This window comes from Apus apus, chromosome 4 (assembly GCF_020740795.1).
Source record: "Apus apus isolate bApuApu2 chromosome 4, bApuApu2.pri.cur, whole genome shotgun sequence".
NCBI classification, from domain to species: domain Eukaryota; kingdom Metazoa; phylum Chordata; class Aves; order Apodiformes; family Apodidae; genus Apus; species Apus apus.
The window spans coordinates 73,712,759-73,730,179 of NC_067285.1; the positions used below are offsets into that span (position 1 = coordinate 73,712,759).

The window sequence follows — 17,421 nt, forward strand, 5'->3', positions numbered from 1 at the left end:
GGGGTCTCCCCAGTGCAGAGTAGACAGGAAGAATCATCTCCTTTGACCTGCTGGCCATGCTTCTTTTGATGCAGCCCAGGATATGGTTGGCTTTCAGGGCTGTGAGCGCACATTGCCAGCTCATGTTGAACTTTCATCCACCACTATGCCCAAGTCCTTCTCAGTGCTGCTCTAAATCTCTTCATCCTCCAGCCTGTAATGATATCAGGGGTTGCCCTGACCCAGGTGCAAAACCTTGCACTTGGCCTTGCTGAACATCATGAGGTTCACACAGACCCAATTCTCAGGCTTGCCCAAGTCTCTCTGGATGTCAACTGCATCATTGAAATTGATGTTGTCTGCAAATTTGCTGAGGATGCACTCAATCCCTCTACATCACTGATAAAGATAGCAAACAGTGCTGCTCACAAAATGGACTCCTGAGGGGCACTATTGACATCAGTCTCCACCTGGACATTGAGCTGTTGATCAGTACCCTCTGGAAGTGGCCATCCAACCAATTCCTCATCCACTAGACAGCCCACCCATCAAATCCTTACCTCTCCAATTTATAGAGAAGGATGTTGTGGGGCATTGTGTCAAAGGCCTTTCAGAAGTCCAGATAGACAACATCTCTTCCCTTGTCCACTGATGTCGCCACTCCACCACAGAAGACCACCACATTGGTCAGGCAGGACATGCCCTTAGTGAAGCTATGCCGGCTGTCTCAAGCACCTCCATGTGCCTTAGGATAGCTTCTAAGAGGATCCATTCCATGATCTTCCCAGGCATAGAGGTGACGCTGACAGGCTGGTAGTTCCCAGGGTCCTCCTTTCTACCCTCTTAAAAAATAGATGCAATGTTTCCCTTTTTCCACTCACTCGGGACATCACCTGACTGCCATCACTTTTCAAGTGTCATTGACAGTGGCTTAGCAACTACATCAGCCAATTCTCTCAGGAACTCTGGGATGCATCTCATCAGGTCTCACAGACTTAGACACATTCATGTTCCCCAGGTGGTTATGAATCCAATATTGAGTGGGACTTCGCTCTTCCAGTCCCTTTCTTGTGGTCTGTCCACTCAAGATGTGTGAGAAGAGAAGTCACCAGAAAAGACTGAGGCAAAAAAGCCTTCTCTTTGTTGTTACCAGTTTAACAATCTCACTCATCATGACGTTCTTTGATGTTCCTTTTCTGGCTGAGATACTGGTAGTTCTTCTTATTACTCTTTGCATGTCTTACCATGTTCTGCTTCAGCTGCACCTTGGCCACCCTGACCCCACCCCTATACAACCGGGCAGTGCCCCTATAGTATTTCTCAGCATTCCTGTCCCTGCTTCCACTGCTTCTGCATTTCCTTCTTGCTCTTTAGCTTGGCAAACAAGTCTCAACTCAGCCATGCCAAGCTCTTGCCTTTCTTGCCTGATTTCGTACATCTGGAGATCAAAAGCTCTTGCTCTTTGTGGAAAGAGTCCTTAGAGATCTGCCAGCTCTGCTCTGCTCCCTTGTCCCTAAGGGCAGTTTCCCAAGGGTCCTACTGACTAACTCCTTTAAGAGCTGGAAGTTTGCTTACCTAAAATTTAGGGTCCTGATTTTACTCTTTGCTTGACCTATATCCCCTCCTTTGCACACACTCCAGCACCTCCACGTCCTTCTTATAGTGAGGAGCCCAGAACAGAACACAGTACTTGAGGTGCAAACTCACAAGTGCCAACTACTGGGGTATGATCACCACCCTGATGGGACAATTTGAAATGTCTAAATATTGCTGTTATCAAAAATCTTGTTTAAACTAGTCAAGATAATCAACCTCCAGTGAGAATGGACAAGAACGCTTTCTTTTACTAAGTTACTCTGCCTTTTATTTTAGGTTAAAAAAAAACAAACCTTTTTTTTTCCCTTTTTTCTTTTAATTCAAGTTTTCAATTAAATACTTATATGAAAAGACTAAGAATGGGAAAGCATTAGAGAAATCTTCAATATCATCATTTGAAAAGCATGGCAGATATAGTATCTTGCGCTGTAATCCTATCAGAGCTCACAAGTTAAGCAGACTTGATCTGGGTAAGTAATTTGCTTCATGTCACTTTAGCAAGTAGAAGTACTGGTGATTTTACAAGTGGGTGGCAATTTTCTTCTGAGTCAGTACTGAACCAATACCTTGGTATAATTCTAAGTTGTTTTTTTTCAAACTACTATTATTTTTTAAAATATTACAAATGTTAGTTAAGCCAAACCCCCAATAAGTAGTTATGCCTCACCTATCTTACTTCTTCTTCCTGCAACACTTGGGAGGGAGGGTCACAAAGGGTTTCTTTTTTTGGTATTTAGACAATTGCACTTCTCTGAACAGTGAAACAGTCTCCTGGATATCAAAGTACTTTTTTCAATGGTGATGTGGCCCTCCTATTTAATACACTATAGATATGATTTCAAAGTCAGGGCTGTGAGCCACAGAAGGCCATTATTAACAAAGCAACTTTCTCATGCTTTTGAGAAGAACTGACCTTTCCTACTAGCTACAGCCTAGTCCAGGTTGCTCCTCTGAGACTTCTTTTCTAAAATAATAACCAGTAAAGCATTGGGGAGGCTTTTTGCATACTACAAAACCCTTTCACACTATTCTTATTAAATTGAAGCTGTGGAAAGCTTTAAGTCCAGTAGGACTAGTAGTCTAGTTCTGCAAAATGACCTGGAGAAGTTGGAAAAAATATGTAACTATTAATAAAAGCATTCAGAAATTATGCTGATTTTCATCCAGCTGAGAGAATGTATACTGTAGGAGAAAAAAAAAAAAAAGGAAAAAAAAAAGAAAAAGAAAAAAAAAAGTCTATACCGGTCTGTAAATATAAACCAGCAATTTTTTCATGCACTAATCAGAAATTAAAGAATTAACTAGGACTTAAAATCAGACTCCAAGAAAGGGAAAAGAAAAATAAATTATGGAAGAGAATTGAATTAAAGTATTGTACTGGTGGTCATGATTAAATATTTTTGGCATATCTAGAAGAAAAGGATTAGAGATCTGAAAAAGTTGATTGCATCATTGACAATAAATATTTTCACTTTACTTTTAAGATGGAATAGAGAAAAAAAAATTGCATTTGACCAATTAAATATGAAAGGTTTTAATACATCCTACTTAAAGAACCACTGTATAACAGATAAAGATTCTGTTATAAACACAAGCAAATAAATTCTTGGCAGACAGGGCATTTATATTTATGACCATCGCCTCAAAGTCATAACTGTGTCATATTAAGAATGATTCAAGCATGCATAAAGAGAAGTTTGTATGTTGGTCCATACTGTCCCATGGGGAAAGGGAATAATTCATGAGGCTAACCTAAGAATTTTCTAAGAAAGGAGGAAAACAGGATGGGAAGGAAGTGAAAGGAGAGGGTAGACGTCAAAGAGTCTTTTCTAGAGAATATGTTTAGCATTTTGGACAATCTGAAAACCTTTTTTATCAATTGCTGAGCAGAACTCTCTGGAATGGAACATGTTCTTTGAGAGGACATTAGCTTTAATGGCATCTCTATTATGGGGGTTTGAGGTTGCGCTTTTTCTTGGGAGAGGAAATATATCAATAAAATAATGCAGACTGTTGGATGAATACCAAAAAAGCGGAAGTTGTACTCTGTAAATTAGTTTTAACAAGATGGGCGTTCCCCACAACAAATTAGAAGTTTTGAGAGAAAGATAATCAATACATAATTTCAAAACCTCAAAAATTGAACTATAACATGCTTCTCATGAAAAGCAGCCTAAAGACAGATACGAGCTTTTATCAAGTTACTAATTTAGTATGTTAGCAGACGTTAAACTTTACATGCAGACAAGTCATCTAAGTAGACCTTATATAAATGTAAGAGCTAAGGGCTGACACCTTGTTAAAAAGGCACAATTGCTGACAGGTATAGGTGAGAAGCTGAAGGCAAAATTGAAGGAAAAGGTCAGAAAAAGACTAAAGTAAAATGAGTTGCAAAAACCGTTTAAAAAGTGAACAAACTAAGACAAAAAATAATGTGTATTGTCTTTGGGGAAAAAAAATCTGCTGTATCAAAATTTTCCAGAAGCAATAGGTTAGATAAATATATTCAAAGAGGTAAGTGGAAAACAGGTAACACATTTAAGATGCAGGATAAAAGGAGAAAAAGCCTTTCTAGACATGTACTAAAATACCAATAAAACGTCCCGTGATATCAATTCCGCAATAAGTCACAGAACAAATATATTACAATTTAAGTTAAAATTTGCAGAGGCATACAATTTTTCACAGCTTCATTTAGATGGATGCTGATTATCCCTGACTTCCAACAGTTTCAACGCGAGAAAGGTCAGTACCAAGACGCATTACTTCCACAAATAGTAACCATAAGTACAATAAGAAGAGTTGAGAGTACTCAGGACTTCTAAAATTACGAACTGGATATTATCAGTACCATTATGTATCTGACTACACACTTGACAGCATTCTCTAAGTTATTTAATAATTTTTAAAGTGCACTTCATAAATACAATTATTATCCTCCCTTGAAAGTCCAACGGTATACCTAAATATTTATTTTAAATGTCTTAAGAGTATATTACACCATTAATTACTTAAAACTAGCTCTTAGTGACTCCATAGTTGACAGTCTTAGGCATACATCCTGCTTACTTTCAGTAGAGGGGTGGAGTATTTTTCAACAAAATAAATTCAACAGCCAGAATTTTAGTTTAGACTTTGGCTCTTTTGCTTCTTCTTGTTGCATTTTTCTATTTGGCAAAACACTACAATATTATATTGTTCTGATTCTGTCTGTTCCTGAAGGCAATAGCTTAACTCCTACTGAGAGCACAGTGCTAAATACTTAATTTCTAAGTATGAGGGCTTGCTAAGATTTACAAAATCACATTGTCACTACTGCTTAGTCTGACTGTATGTGCTGACTTCCAGTTATGGGGATCTCTAAGACATTTTGTTGGAAAAAAATATTTATCTTCCCAGGTCAGTGTTTCTCATGTTTTCTTCTGAAAGTGTACTGCTATTTACACATCATTATTAGTGCAGAGATACACAGATACGGTTCTTGAACCACTGGGTAAATTAATAAATCCCAGAGTTAAGAAAACATTATTGTAGTTTAAAATACAGCCTAAGTAAAGCCTAGAATACATTACCTCTGGGGACATCTTAAATTATACAAGGACTTAGGGCTTTTGCATGTTTAAAATTGCCAGAATAAGTACAACACCCGCTCTAGTGGTTAAATTGCAACATAAACTGGAGCACGCTATGTTTGCCTCTGCATTTGTTTCCTTGAAGTTAATATTTAAGTACTATATTCATTTTCCATAGTGAAATATACAAAAAACACTCTTTTTTGTCCAATTATTTTTCTTTTCCCCAAGGTTTTCTTTTTACTACATTTCCTGAATGGATACTATATTATGGCTGCACAAACAATCTTTAAGCAAATGTGAAACTGTAAGAACCACAGAATATCTGATGAACAAGGTTCAGAAAGATATGGAATGACTAAAGAAATATGGAAGAAAAAAGAAATAATTAAATGAACCAATGGAAGATCTAGAAATATATATAGGGGGATAAAATCAGTGCAAACAGTGAAGCACATAAAATAAATTCTGAAGAAAAGATTGTCTGGGACCAATTTCACTCAATGTCTTTATGCCCATTCTTTTTGTTGTTTCCAAGTTCCATTAACTCTTTATTCCACTCTTTGTTAATTTATCTACAAAGAGATACTTGATTTGTATCACCTACGTATATTTGAGTGCAGTTAATTTTAGTGCCTCACCCCATGGATATTGGATCTCTCATCCTTTATTTTTGAATCATAACTAAATGTTAATATTAAAGGACTAAGCTATAACAATGTTTGCTTAAAAAGACTTCTAGGCATTACAGTTTATGTTTTTCTTAAGGAAACAAATAAATACATTAATCTTCAGAATTATGTGCTCCTGTTCACTGGAAGCTTTTACAGTTCTTACTGTACCTGTAAACAAAACACACACACACACATTAGCCCAGCACCCAGGTAACACTTTTCAGACCTTTCTTTTTATGATTGTGGGTTGTCAATCCGGTACACTGTCACACATTCCTCCTCTCCTATTAAATACAAACAAATCTGGCCAATTCTAGAAATTTCAACTTTGCTTTGAACATCTGACCATCACTGACTTTAAACTGGGTGTATCCTGAGTCTTCAAAAATTCCATACTCTCTTCCAGCTGTGATAAGTACCTCTGAAGTGTGCCAGGTTGGACCTGGCTAATAGCCAAACTCCCACCCAGCTGCTGGCTTTCTCACTCCCCCTCTGCCCCCTGTAGCAGGGCAGGAGGAGAAAATTAGGGGAACATCAATGAGGAAACTCATGGGTTGACATAAGGAGATGGAGATTGCTTACTAATTATTATGTTTACTAGTATTATGAGTATTTACAGAAAGCTAAAAAATATTGCAGAATGGAATTTGTGAACGTGGGCAAGACACTTTTGAACATCAGTCATATGATTAATACCCAACTAAAAAAGCAACAGCTATTTAACTTGGAAGTTTTCAGAGTATGCCAGTTGTATCCCAAGAATCTCTAGTGACTTAAAGCTACCATTCAAGCATGATGAGATTGTAATCTGTCCCTTATTTTACAAAGCACAACAGTGAGGAATCTCAGTTTACAAACAGAACTAATTTAAAAGCAGCAAACAAAACAAGTAATGCATACCTTAAAAATACAAGCATTAGTACAAAAATGCAATAAAACCAAATGAACCAGATATTTGACTGTGGTGGTATTCCACACACATAACAGTTCCAGTGATCTTGGACTCACAAGCACCAATTCCTGATATAATGGTTTGTCCACATTTATAACTTTGCTATTATAAAATGGCCAAAGCAAAGTCAAGCATACCCACAAGCAAACAAAATACAGTTGAAAGGTTATTTTTAGAGTTTTGCCAGAGATGCAATTATTTTTCTCATTTCCTATCTTGCTTCATATTTTGAGGTCATGGTAAAGTTAGGTGGCAAATATTTGTCTCTCTAAAAGAAGATTTCTATATTATACTGATATCCACTTATGATTCTTTGAGAAGTACCATAAACACTGCTGAATATTTGGAGAAATTATCACAACAAACAATTTAAATAATTCTTTTGGAAAAAATACATTGTTGTTTCATTATTGAGGATCATTATTATCTGTTTGTACTAAGACACTAGGCATTTCTTACAATTTTCATTTCTGAGATTTCCTTTTTCTTTTAGACGTTTAAAGACTACATAATCCTGAGTGTATAATGCTGACTATTTTGGGCTGCATTTTTTTCTTCATGTGCTTTTATCACTATATTTATTTTTAAATGGTTGGTCCATGAAAAGTTCTCTATATTTAACAATTAGATTTGTATACAAAACAAAAACACAGACTGAGTGTGGCAGACATAACCATTTCTATTTCTTTTGTTTGAAACATCAGAGCACGGACCTTGTTACATATCACTTTTCTATTCTTCATGAAAAGTTTTGATAATAGGCAGTTAAACAGAGCTCTTACTTACATTGATATCTTCTAAATCTAAGCTATTCAGGATGACATTATTCCTCTTCCAGATGATGGGAGGCCTCAGAGTTCCCTGGATTGCACAACTTAAGACAGCACTTTGTCCCACTGTTGCTGCAGTGGTGCTTATTTTTTGATCTTCAGGTAGACTCAGCTGAACTACCTCTGCAAAAGATATATGGTTGTAAGACTGATTAGAATGCAGTTTCACAAGGTTAATTAGCATGCAGTTTTTGTACATTACTAATTTAAGGATTTTAATTAGCATCAAAGTAATAAGAACTTCCAAAAACCACAGGAAGTTCACAGTATTTCAAATAAAGGTCAGCATGACATTTCATTAAATTGACTGACAAGTATCACCTTGTAAGAAGAGTAGCATATAACATGAAAACGAATTTCAGAGATAAGACTGTAACAAACATGATAATGTATCCAAAGTCAGACACTGGGACTTACTTGACAGTTAAGGCCAATGAAGCAGAGTAGTCAGCACCTTCATCTGAACTAAGATGGCAGTACTGCCTTAAGAGTCATTCATATGAGCTCATTTTCAGAAAAGGAAAATACAAATGGAGCCCAGAGTACAAAATATACATGACCAAGACTAAAATGGACAACAAAGTGAATTCTACATTCAGAATATAAAATTAAGGTATAAGATTTATTTTCTGGTAAGCCAGTTTTTATGGGGCTTTTTCCTTGATATCAGTGAAGACATCCTTTCCAGATCAAAGTGATGTTAGTAATTTCTCCCATTTCAGTCTCAGAAAAATTAATCATTGTCCAAACACATTGGTTTATGTCCTTTTTATTAAAAAAAAAAAAGTGTTAAAATAATTTCTACTATACTTCTCTTGTCAAATATATTCCGTCTACAACAGTTGCAGGAATTCAGAACCAGAATAATAAACAGATCAAAAAAATCTCTCTAATTACACAGGGGGAGGGGGTGGGGAAAGACAGAGGAAAAATGAAAGCCTGAAAAAATCCCGAGCACTTTATAGCATCAGTTCTGAAACTGCCCTGTTTGCCAACGAACAGAAGCAACAATCAGAATTGGCTACAGCACCTGGTAGGAGTACAGAATACAATACTATATAACAGTTAAAGACAAACCTGAAGTAACTGCAGTGCGTCCCATGAAATACTGTGAATTATCTTAGTTCAGAAATATTTGCTGCCTATTTTTGTATTTGTTGAGCAACACAGCAGAAACTGCTAGTGTGGATTCACAAGGCTATTTTACAAGGTCGCTTTTAATTTCTTTAGTACTACCTAAAATACCCCAAAGTAAAACATCTGTAAAACAATACATTTAGAAGAGGCAGTTTCAAGAGCATGTTAAAGGTTTTTGTTTGGGTTTGGAATATGTGTGTATAGTGTTTTTTCTTCAAGAAAGAAAAAAACATCAAGGATACATGTAAATTCTCATGTTCTTCATGGATGCATGTGTATGAGAAAATTCTATCAATACGAGACATTTGAGGAACAAAATTGCTTTTTCACATTCACAGTTATTGTTTGAATCATGAAGAAATTTCAACATTGCTCTTGAAAACTATCAAACATTCTCCAAAATGTGCTGCATATTCAAACTCACTTAATATCCTGTGAGAATAAAGACATGGCAGATAAAGAATAAACAACATGGTATCTGAAATATTGAAGAAAAAAAAAAGTGTGATTGTAATACAAAATAAATTTTGTAACTTAATTTTAAAAGAAGCAAAGACAATCTTCATGACATTAAACTCAGTGTGAACAAATATGCTGCTAAATACAGAGTACACAGCCTTGAAAGGAAAAGTATTTTTACATTTAAGTAATCCTTTGTTATACAATTTCTCAACTCTCAACAATTCCTCAACCCTTTAAACTCAACACTACAAAAGGTACACCTTGCTCTATTTTTTATTGCCTCTAGTATTTCATATTGCAAGAAAAATAATGCACCTCTTCAGTAACTACCTTTGTACAAAAACACAAACGAAAACCAAAGTAACTGAACAAATTTCAACATTAAAAAAAAAATAAAAGTGAGCATTCATGTTAATTTCAATCCATGTGAAAAAAATTCTCATTTTTTTAGGTTAACACAACATTCATCATTTTTCAAGTTTTCAATTAAACTTTAAAAAATTTAGACATGTACGACAGGAGTCCAGACCTTGAAACTTTCTCCACTAATCTATGTAGTAAACAGTTCTAATATTAAGAGAAGGCCACTTCACTGTGTCCCACAACTCATTTGGATACTTACATAAGAATGACACATTAATTTGATGGCACTGTATACTTTTCTCTTCTGTAATTGTTTGTAGGTGAGAGGCTGAACAGTTGAGAGCTCTCTTTTTCCGTGTGTGCCAAATTAAACATAACATTAAAAGTGCACACTTGTAAGGATTTTGTTGTATTAAACAGAAGAGCTATATAGTACTTCAAGATCATCCCAATAGCAATTTTCCCACTCAGTTGCTGGGGCATGAAAAATCTCTAGGTTTTTTATCTTTCGTTTTGTAAGTAAACTACAAAAGGCATCATGCTTCTATTCTTTTTTAACTAGCAAATGACTTTCATACAAGAAATTCACTAATCCTTCCACTATAGCAAAGTAGCAACTTTTAAGCAACCTAAGATTATTTATAGATTTTTTCGCCTCATAAAAGCAATACTTTGTAATTAACACATTTTTTTTTTCCAAGTGCAAGCGTAAGAGAGGCATCTGAATGTCTTCAAGAAAGAAAACTTTGCTGTTCTATAATTAAACAAAATGGTTCAATTTTGTGTGATTAAAAGTATTAATTCTATATTTAGACCAAAAAAACCCTGATTCTTTTCTTTTCCAAAAATAATGTTCTATGACTTAAAATTCTAGTGATACACCAGACACACACAAATGACATTGATTTATTTTTTTTCTAACTAGATGCATTATCTGACACAATTTGTTACACTAAGGAAAGGTATGAAATAAGTTTAATATTGTGCTATTTACTGTAGTTTTAAAAATTTACTGCATTAACAAAGGCATTTCAGACCCTATCTTATAGGAGATTGCTCTTCAGTGACACTATCATGTAAGACTTCCTGAGACACACCTGCAGGGCTACTGAATGACTCAAAACTTATGGTACAGAACTGACTGTACTAGTATTTTGCATCTTTAAAGCATTCACTATGTAAAGAGTGCAAAAAGCAGATAAACATTCTGATATTCCATCAAGGGGTAATTATCTGCATTTTCCAAAGTCACTATTTTTAATTTAGGAAAGTCATGAAACAATAATGAAATGAGCTTATACTATAGGGCCCTCAGCGAAAAATGCTAGCTTTCACATGATTGAGATAGCCCATTGAATCTCTACAGAATTTAAGTGCCTTTTTTCAGTTAACTCCAGTATTACTATGTATTCCTGTATACAGAAGACCAGTAACTACTATAGAAATGTTTGTAATTTTTAATCAGAGTGCAACAGTGGAAAAGGAACATCTATCAAATGTAAAACTTAACATTTGCTACCTTAGCAAAGATAGTATTCTGAAATACAAATAGAGAGAGGCATTAATGCATTATTTAGTTGATACAAATGGTTCACCTAATTTTTTTTAACTGCCTTATGTTTGATAGTAATTATGAAATTGCAAAAATAATAATATTAATAATACTAATAACGTAAGATGATAACACTAATTTTGCCAGATTAATTCCCTAAGAATTATTTACATAATGCGTTGTAAAATTATTTTGATCTCACTTTTACTGTGCCAGGCTTCAAGGCTGTCCAGATCCTCTACTGGTAATCCAACACTGATATACACTGATGATGACTCCCAGGTTTGGGCTTTTTTTTTTTTAGGGTATTAGTGAAAGCACTAAATATATTTGCTTCCCAGCTGGTCACTGGAGAACTTAATTAATAACTACTCAAAGGGATATCTTCCCATTTAAATGAACCAGTATCACCTCCCTTTTAGCCAGCTGTTTATTAGTTTTTTAATCTACTAATTTCCAGTATTTTAGTTACTGAACAGTTTCCTGTGTGTCATCATAGCAAGTGCTTTACAGGAAATTATGCAAGTACTTATTTCCTCATTGCTTCTCTTCAGTTATCTGGAATCTATTTTCTAGATTTACATTTGTTTGTCCTTTGGTTAAAATGAGATCAAATTAGGATCAGGTTATTTTTCGGATATAAATTTATTTCTGATATATTTCTAAAATATCTTAAGAATTACTGAAATCAAATGCAAACATCACTCCAAAGAAACTGGACAGTTATCCAACATCTTTTTTGGGGCGTATGTTTTCTTTTGCAGTACGTTGCATCTTCGGTCCACATCCCTACTACATACATCATTGTTACCTTTGTTCTTAAGCTTCAAGTATTTGTCCACCTCTATCACGTCGCACAGACAGGAACTTTTGGCAGATATAGACAACATATTCAAATAGATATCCCTAAATACCTCAAAACCCAAAGTACATAAAGTCATACACAGTGAGTGTATTCACTTATAAAGCTTTTAGGTCCACATGCAGCTCAGGAATTTTTTTTTAATTTATTGACCAATACAAGTGAAAGAGGGTAAGCATAAATAACTCTGAGGAAGGTATTACAATACTGCAAACAGCGATCAATTAACAGAGAGTGCAAATGCTTCAGTTTTCTTAGTTTGACCATTATTTACTAATTAAACTGTGAAAGGCAGGGAAAAGTAGTTTTCAAACCTGGCATTTTGCAGAAATATCGCAATAGTAAAAGGAATACATCAATAATGAAAGATTACTCTAAGAATTATTTTCTCAAGAGTCAATACATCTGGAGTTGTGATTTGCTGTAAAAGTTATGCTATATCAATATTGTGGGAAGCCAATAGATAAAATATTACCGTATTTTTAAAACATAGCAGGAGGAGTAGGGCAGTGCTAGAGAAAAAAAGTGAAGGCTGTGGTGTGCTTTGATTGATCCTTCTGTTTTCTTAATCCTAATTACAATGGTCTGATGTGCATACCACGGAACATTCTGATGCTCTAATTTAAACACATTTATAAAAAGTTGTTACATTCAGGTTTATTGACTTTTCTGAGGACATTATAGAACAGGTAGTGAAGGCTGGGCTATTTCAGTTCTCTACCTACAGGAAGAAAAAAAAAAAAATCTTATCTTCACCTCACCTGATGGCCCAAAGTAGAATGCAGGGACTCTACAGAACCATAGAACTAATTTGTGAGCTTAGAATACCAAATCAGCCTAGTAGGAGAAACACCAAAGCGTACTAAATTTCTTTATTTAAGTGGTTCCTGACTGTAAAAGCCAAGTTTTCAAAGCTAAAGAGTAAAATAAAATGTTATATTGGGAATTTGTGAATCACTTCATCACTGATTATCTATTAAGGGGAGAAAGACCTTACACGACTGTTGACTGTTTTGGCTAATTTGTACCATGTGAAACTTCTCATTTACTTATGTAAATTTTATGTATTTATGCATAGAAGCCAGAAAACACTCTTTTGAGTCAAACTACTGAAAATGATGCATTGGTCCCCACTATCTAAAATTAAGACCACATTAAGATTGTTTTGGTTTTTTTGCCTATTTCGAAAACCTTATTTAAAAGCAATCACTTAAAATGAAGCAAAGAAGCATTTTGTCCATGTACTACAGTAAGCTCTGTACTTAATGGATAGCATTACTTGCTGGCTTGAAAAGCTGAAATGCAGCTAGGTAATGTACCTTCTCCTCTTCTGGCATTAATCCCACTTTGCTCAAAATGACATAACAAAAGCTTTTTCATCAGTGTCACTTTGCTGTGCTTTTGCAGCAGTTTTAGAATCAGCACACATCACTATTAGCATGACTACTTTTGTCATTTCCTGCTCTATCTTGTGCTTTTAATTTGTTGTAAACATACTATTTGCATATTTAGTAGAACATTTCAGTATAGAAAGTGATAGAACACGGCTAGTGAGTGGCTGCTCTCTATGGTCCTATGCCAGCAAAGGAGTCTTGGTGTTTTCATAATTCATTTAACAGCACACACAAGAAGAAAAACATAACTTTTTCATGACTCCTTAATGTTTCAGCTGCAGAGCTTAGATTAGAATTCTGAAGGTCTTATTTCCAGCCTTAGGCCAGCACAGCAGAGGATTCTACTTCTATACCACAGCAACATGGTTGTTATTCAAAACTAAATGCTTTTAGCAGACTTACCATTATAATTAACATTTATTCATCTTTCATCTTTGCTGACAAAAGACTTGAAAATAATTTGCTGACAATTTTAATATTACAATAGCTCATGTTTTTAGGAAGTCCTGTACAAACCAATTCCACTAAGAAATTTAACATAAACCCTAAAAGAAAACTCAATCCTGTCTGCAGCTTTTTTTATAATAGCAGTCAATGAGCTTTAACAGAAAGAAATTGATGCTCGTGCTAGGAAACACTTATTTTATAGAAGAATTTAAAGCTTCTCTGTAAAACAAATGTGAAGCAAAACCCCTATGGTTTCTATTTCTTCTTACAAACATGGAACACAGTATTCTTTATTCAAATACCTAGAAACATTAATAATGCTACAGGTTTAAAAACTCCAGATAAGGTAGAATATTTCAACTGACCGCTTGCTTAAGTGAATTTAGCATCAAATTATTTTATTATTGAAACAGCTTTCATCTTATTTTGCTAGGACCAAAAATGACCACATAAGCAAATTTAGAAAAAAAAAAAGTAAATAAAATCACAAAATAAAATACAGAAGATGGTATTTTACAAAAGTTCACAGATATATGCAATTAAAAAGTGTTTACAATTAAAGAGAAGTCTACCATTTTAAAGGTTCCTTGAAGCAGAGAAAATGAATGTAGATGGTGAGAAGTAGCTCAAGGACTTTTAAAGATTGAGAACCTGAACAATAAAATGGTAGATAAATACAACAAGGGGGAAATATTATACAACAACAAAACCAATTGTTTTAATCTAGATCAGTGGGCTGTAAATTGACTTCACAGGAGAGACACAGTGTAGTGACTATAAGTATTTTTATCAACTCTTGTCATCTTTAGCAGAGAAAGACTTCAAACCAAAGATTAGGAATTCTTAGGAAAGAAACTAAAAGCAAACAAAAATCCCCATTATTTTTGCCCCATGGTTTGTACACATGTACCACATGCAGCTCTGGGACCCTGGCAAAGCAGATAAAAACTCAAAAGAAAAACAAGCATGATAAGGGCATAGAGCATAATAAAACATAATTTAAGGTATTTTATCAGCTTAAATTTACAAAGCACTTTAACTATAATAAAGCTGAATTAATTTTAAAAAAATAAACTTTTTTTTTTCAAATGTGAATGGTGGCAATCATTATAAAAATCAGCAATAATCACTTTTGATATGTCATTCACAAACTGAAAAATTAAAACAAAATTCCAAAGCTCATTCTACATGTTTAAAAACTTATTCTTCCTTTAATTAAATTAATTGTACTTGCTACATCCATTGAATCAAACTCCTATTCAAGACTTTGTTTCTCACAAGTCTGCACAGACTGAAGTACTCAACTGAACCCAAGTTATGAGTGCCATGAGGACAACAGTGATTCATTTAAGTCTTCTTAGAAATCAATAAAATATATCATTTCATTTGCTCTGCAGAGTGACAATATAATAAAAAAATAGTTCAGAAGCATTGTTGGTGGAAATATGAAGTCACTGATTCTTTAGGACTCTCTTTTTATTGTATACAGAAATACAGAATGTTTCTATGCAGCTGTACCTCATGTAATACATCATGCAAGATCCAGATTTGCCAGAAAGGCAGGATTAACAGCATTGACTGACAACCCAAATATATTCATCTGGTTTCTAAGATGATGATCCTATCATAGTTCCTTTGTATCAACATCTGACCCAGATCAGACAGTTGAAGATTTGCTTTATGGATGGGAAATGTATGAATTAAGAAACTTGTCAAGATACACCATGCAAATCTGGCTAAAGCCACTTTGGAAAATACAAATAAATATCTGTATGATTAGGTTTTGCCTAATATTCCTAAATCACTACTGCAGGAATACTAGGTAAACCTGGGCATGTATTGAAATGTATCACTACTGCTTATGGTAAGGGTATTTCCAATAGTGCAGATAAAAGGATCACGCTACAGATTGGTTTGTTATGACAATCCTTTGAAGTTGCAAAGGCCATTAATTCTTATGAAAACTTTTTCAGCCTAGAGGAAAACACGGGCCATGAAAGTCAACTCACTATCTATATGTCTTCAGGTCTTCTGTTGCAGGGAAAATCAGTAATAACATTGACAGTCTGTTTCTCATAGCCTATTTATTAGCAATATGGAAAACAATTGTAACTGTGCATTTCCTGACTGTCAAACTAGTTATTTTCCTTTACAAAAAATGGACTTCCAGCTTTTATGAACTCACAACTCTTGAAGAGAGAGTAAACAAACTGGCAAATAATAGATCTCTCTCCCTCCTGTTTGTACTATCATTTTACCAGATTAAAACTGCCTAGCCAAACTTAACATATCCTCTCACTATGTTCTGTAACTGATTTTATGCATCATTCAATGAATCCTACAGGAAATTTCAAAGTTCTTGTGATGGGTTAAAATTCAGTTTGATGCATGTTACTGGAATTGCTGATCTGAAAGTAGTCAGATGTGGTATCTTAGGCTTATGTGTTTATATACACTTGAAACCAAACATTCAAAGTTATATAACAATACATTACTAGCCAATAAAATCATAGCAAAAATTAATTTTGAAGTCAGACATTGGTATAATCTCTGCAGGGGAGTGGTTAATTCCTCAACACTGGACACTTTTAAGACTCTGCTTGACAAGGTGCTGGGCCATCACATCTAAACTATGAAAGGTTGGACCTGACGATCCCTGAGGTCTCCTCCAACCAGGAATTCTATGATTAACATCAAAATCCTTATGCACACAGCTAAGTCAACAGCTTCAGTTTGATGCTTCTATGCATCCTGTCAATGTCTATGCATTTCATCAACTCCATGACATGTTTCTGCACACTGGGTATTATCTACACTAAGAATATAAATTTTAAAATATATTCTAATAAATTTTATTATTTTTTTTTAATATTCTGGAAATGCTGACTACTGATCCAGTTGAATATGTCCCTGCTTACTGCAGAGGAGTTGGACTAGGTGACCTTTAAAGGTCCCTTCCAACACAAACTATTCTATGATTCTATTCTTCAAGAAAAAAACAAACACCATATATGAAAATGATATTTCATAGAAAGTGAACAAGGAGGTTGACATCCAGTAATGTCAGTTTTTATCTGCAAATCAATAATCACTCAAAAAAAATGCATTGAAATTGCACGTATACACAACCTTACATAACAGTGTTGTATTTAAAAGCAGTATTTTAGCAGCTTCTCTGGTTTACTTTCATTTAAAAACTTTGCTTTTTCTTTGAGTTGCTTTCACAATTACAGAGAGGATCAGATGTACTTTTTTCTTTCCCTCATCTCGTCTTACTCTCATCTCCTTTTATCTCTCCCCAGCCCTTCTTATTTCTCTACCTCACCACTCACGCCCACTGATCCTACTAGTTCTACTTATCCTTTCTTAAATATATTCAGACATACTATTTATGCAATAACTCTAGATACTGAAATGAGCATCAGCTTTTTTTTTTTTTAGATCTGGAATTATCACTGGGTGGGGCACGAGGAGTCCATGGTTACATCTGCTTTGCAGCTTGGGGGCACAACTTAGTGTGCTCGTAATTCAGTTTGTAGAAATGAACCCTTGTCAATTCCTGCCTGAATTTTGGGCAAGATGCTCCTAATCCATGCACATT

The 17,421-nt window shown here is 34.8% G+C and overlaps 1 protein-coding gene across 3 annotated transcripts in view; it reads right to left on the reverse strand.

Annotated features, from left to right (window-relative positions):
• FSTL5 (follistatin like 5) overlaps positions 1-17,421 on the reverse strand; it is a 282,795-nt gene that overhangs the window by 84,165 nt on the left and 181,209 nt on the right. For all 3 annotated transcript variants that reach the window (XM_051619524.1, XM_051619523.1, XM_051619525.1), the window contains one exon: positions 7,560-7,726. In XM_051619524.1, the coding sequence (XP_051475484.1) occupies positions 7,560-7,726 (167 nt within the window). The remainder of the gene's footprint in view (positions 1-7,559; positions 7,727-17,421) is intronic.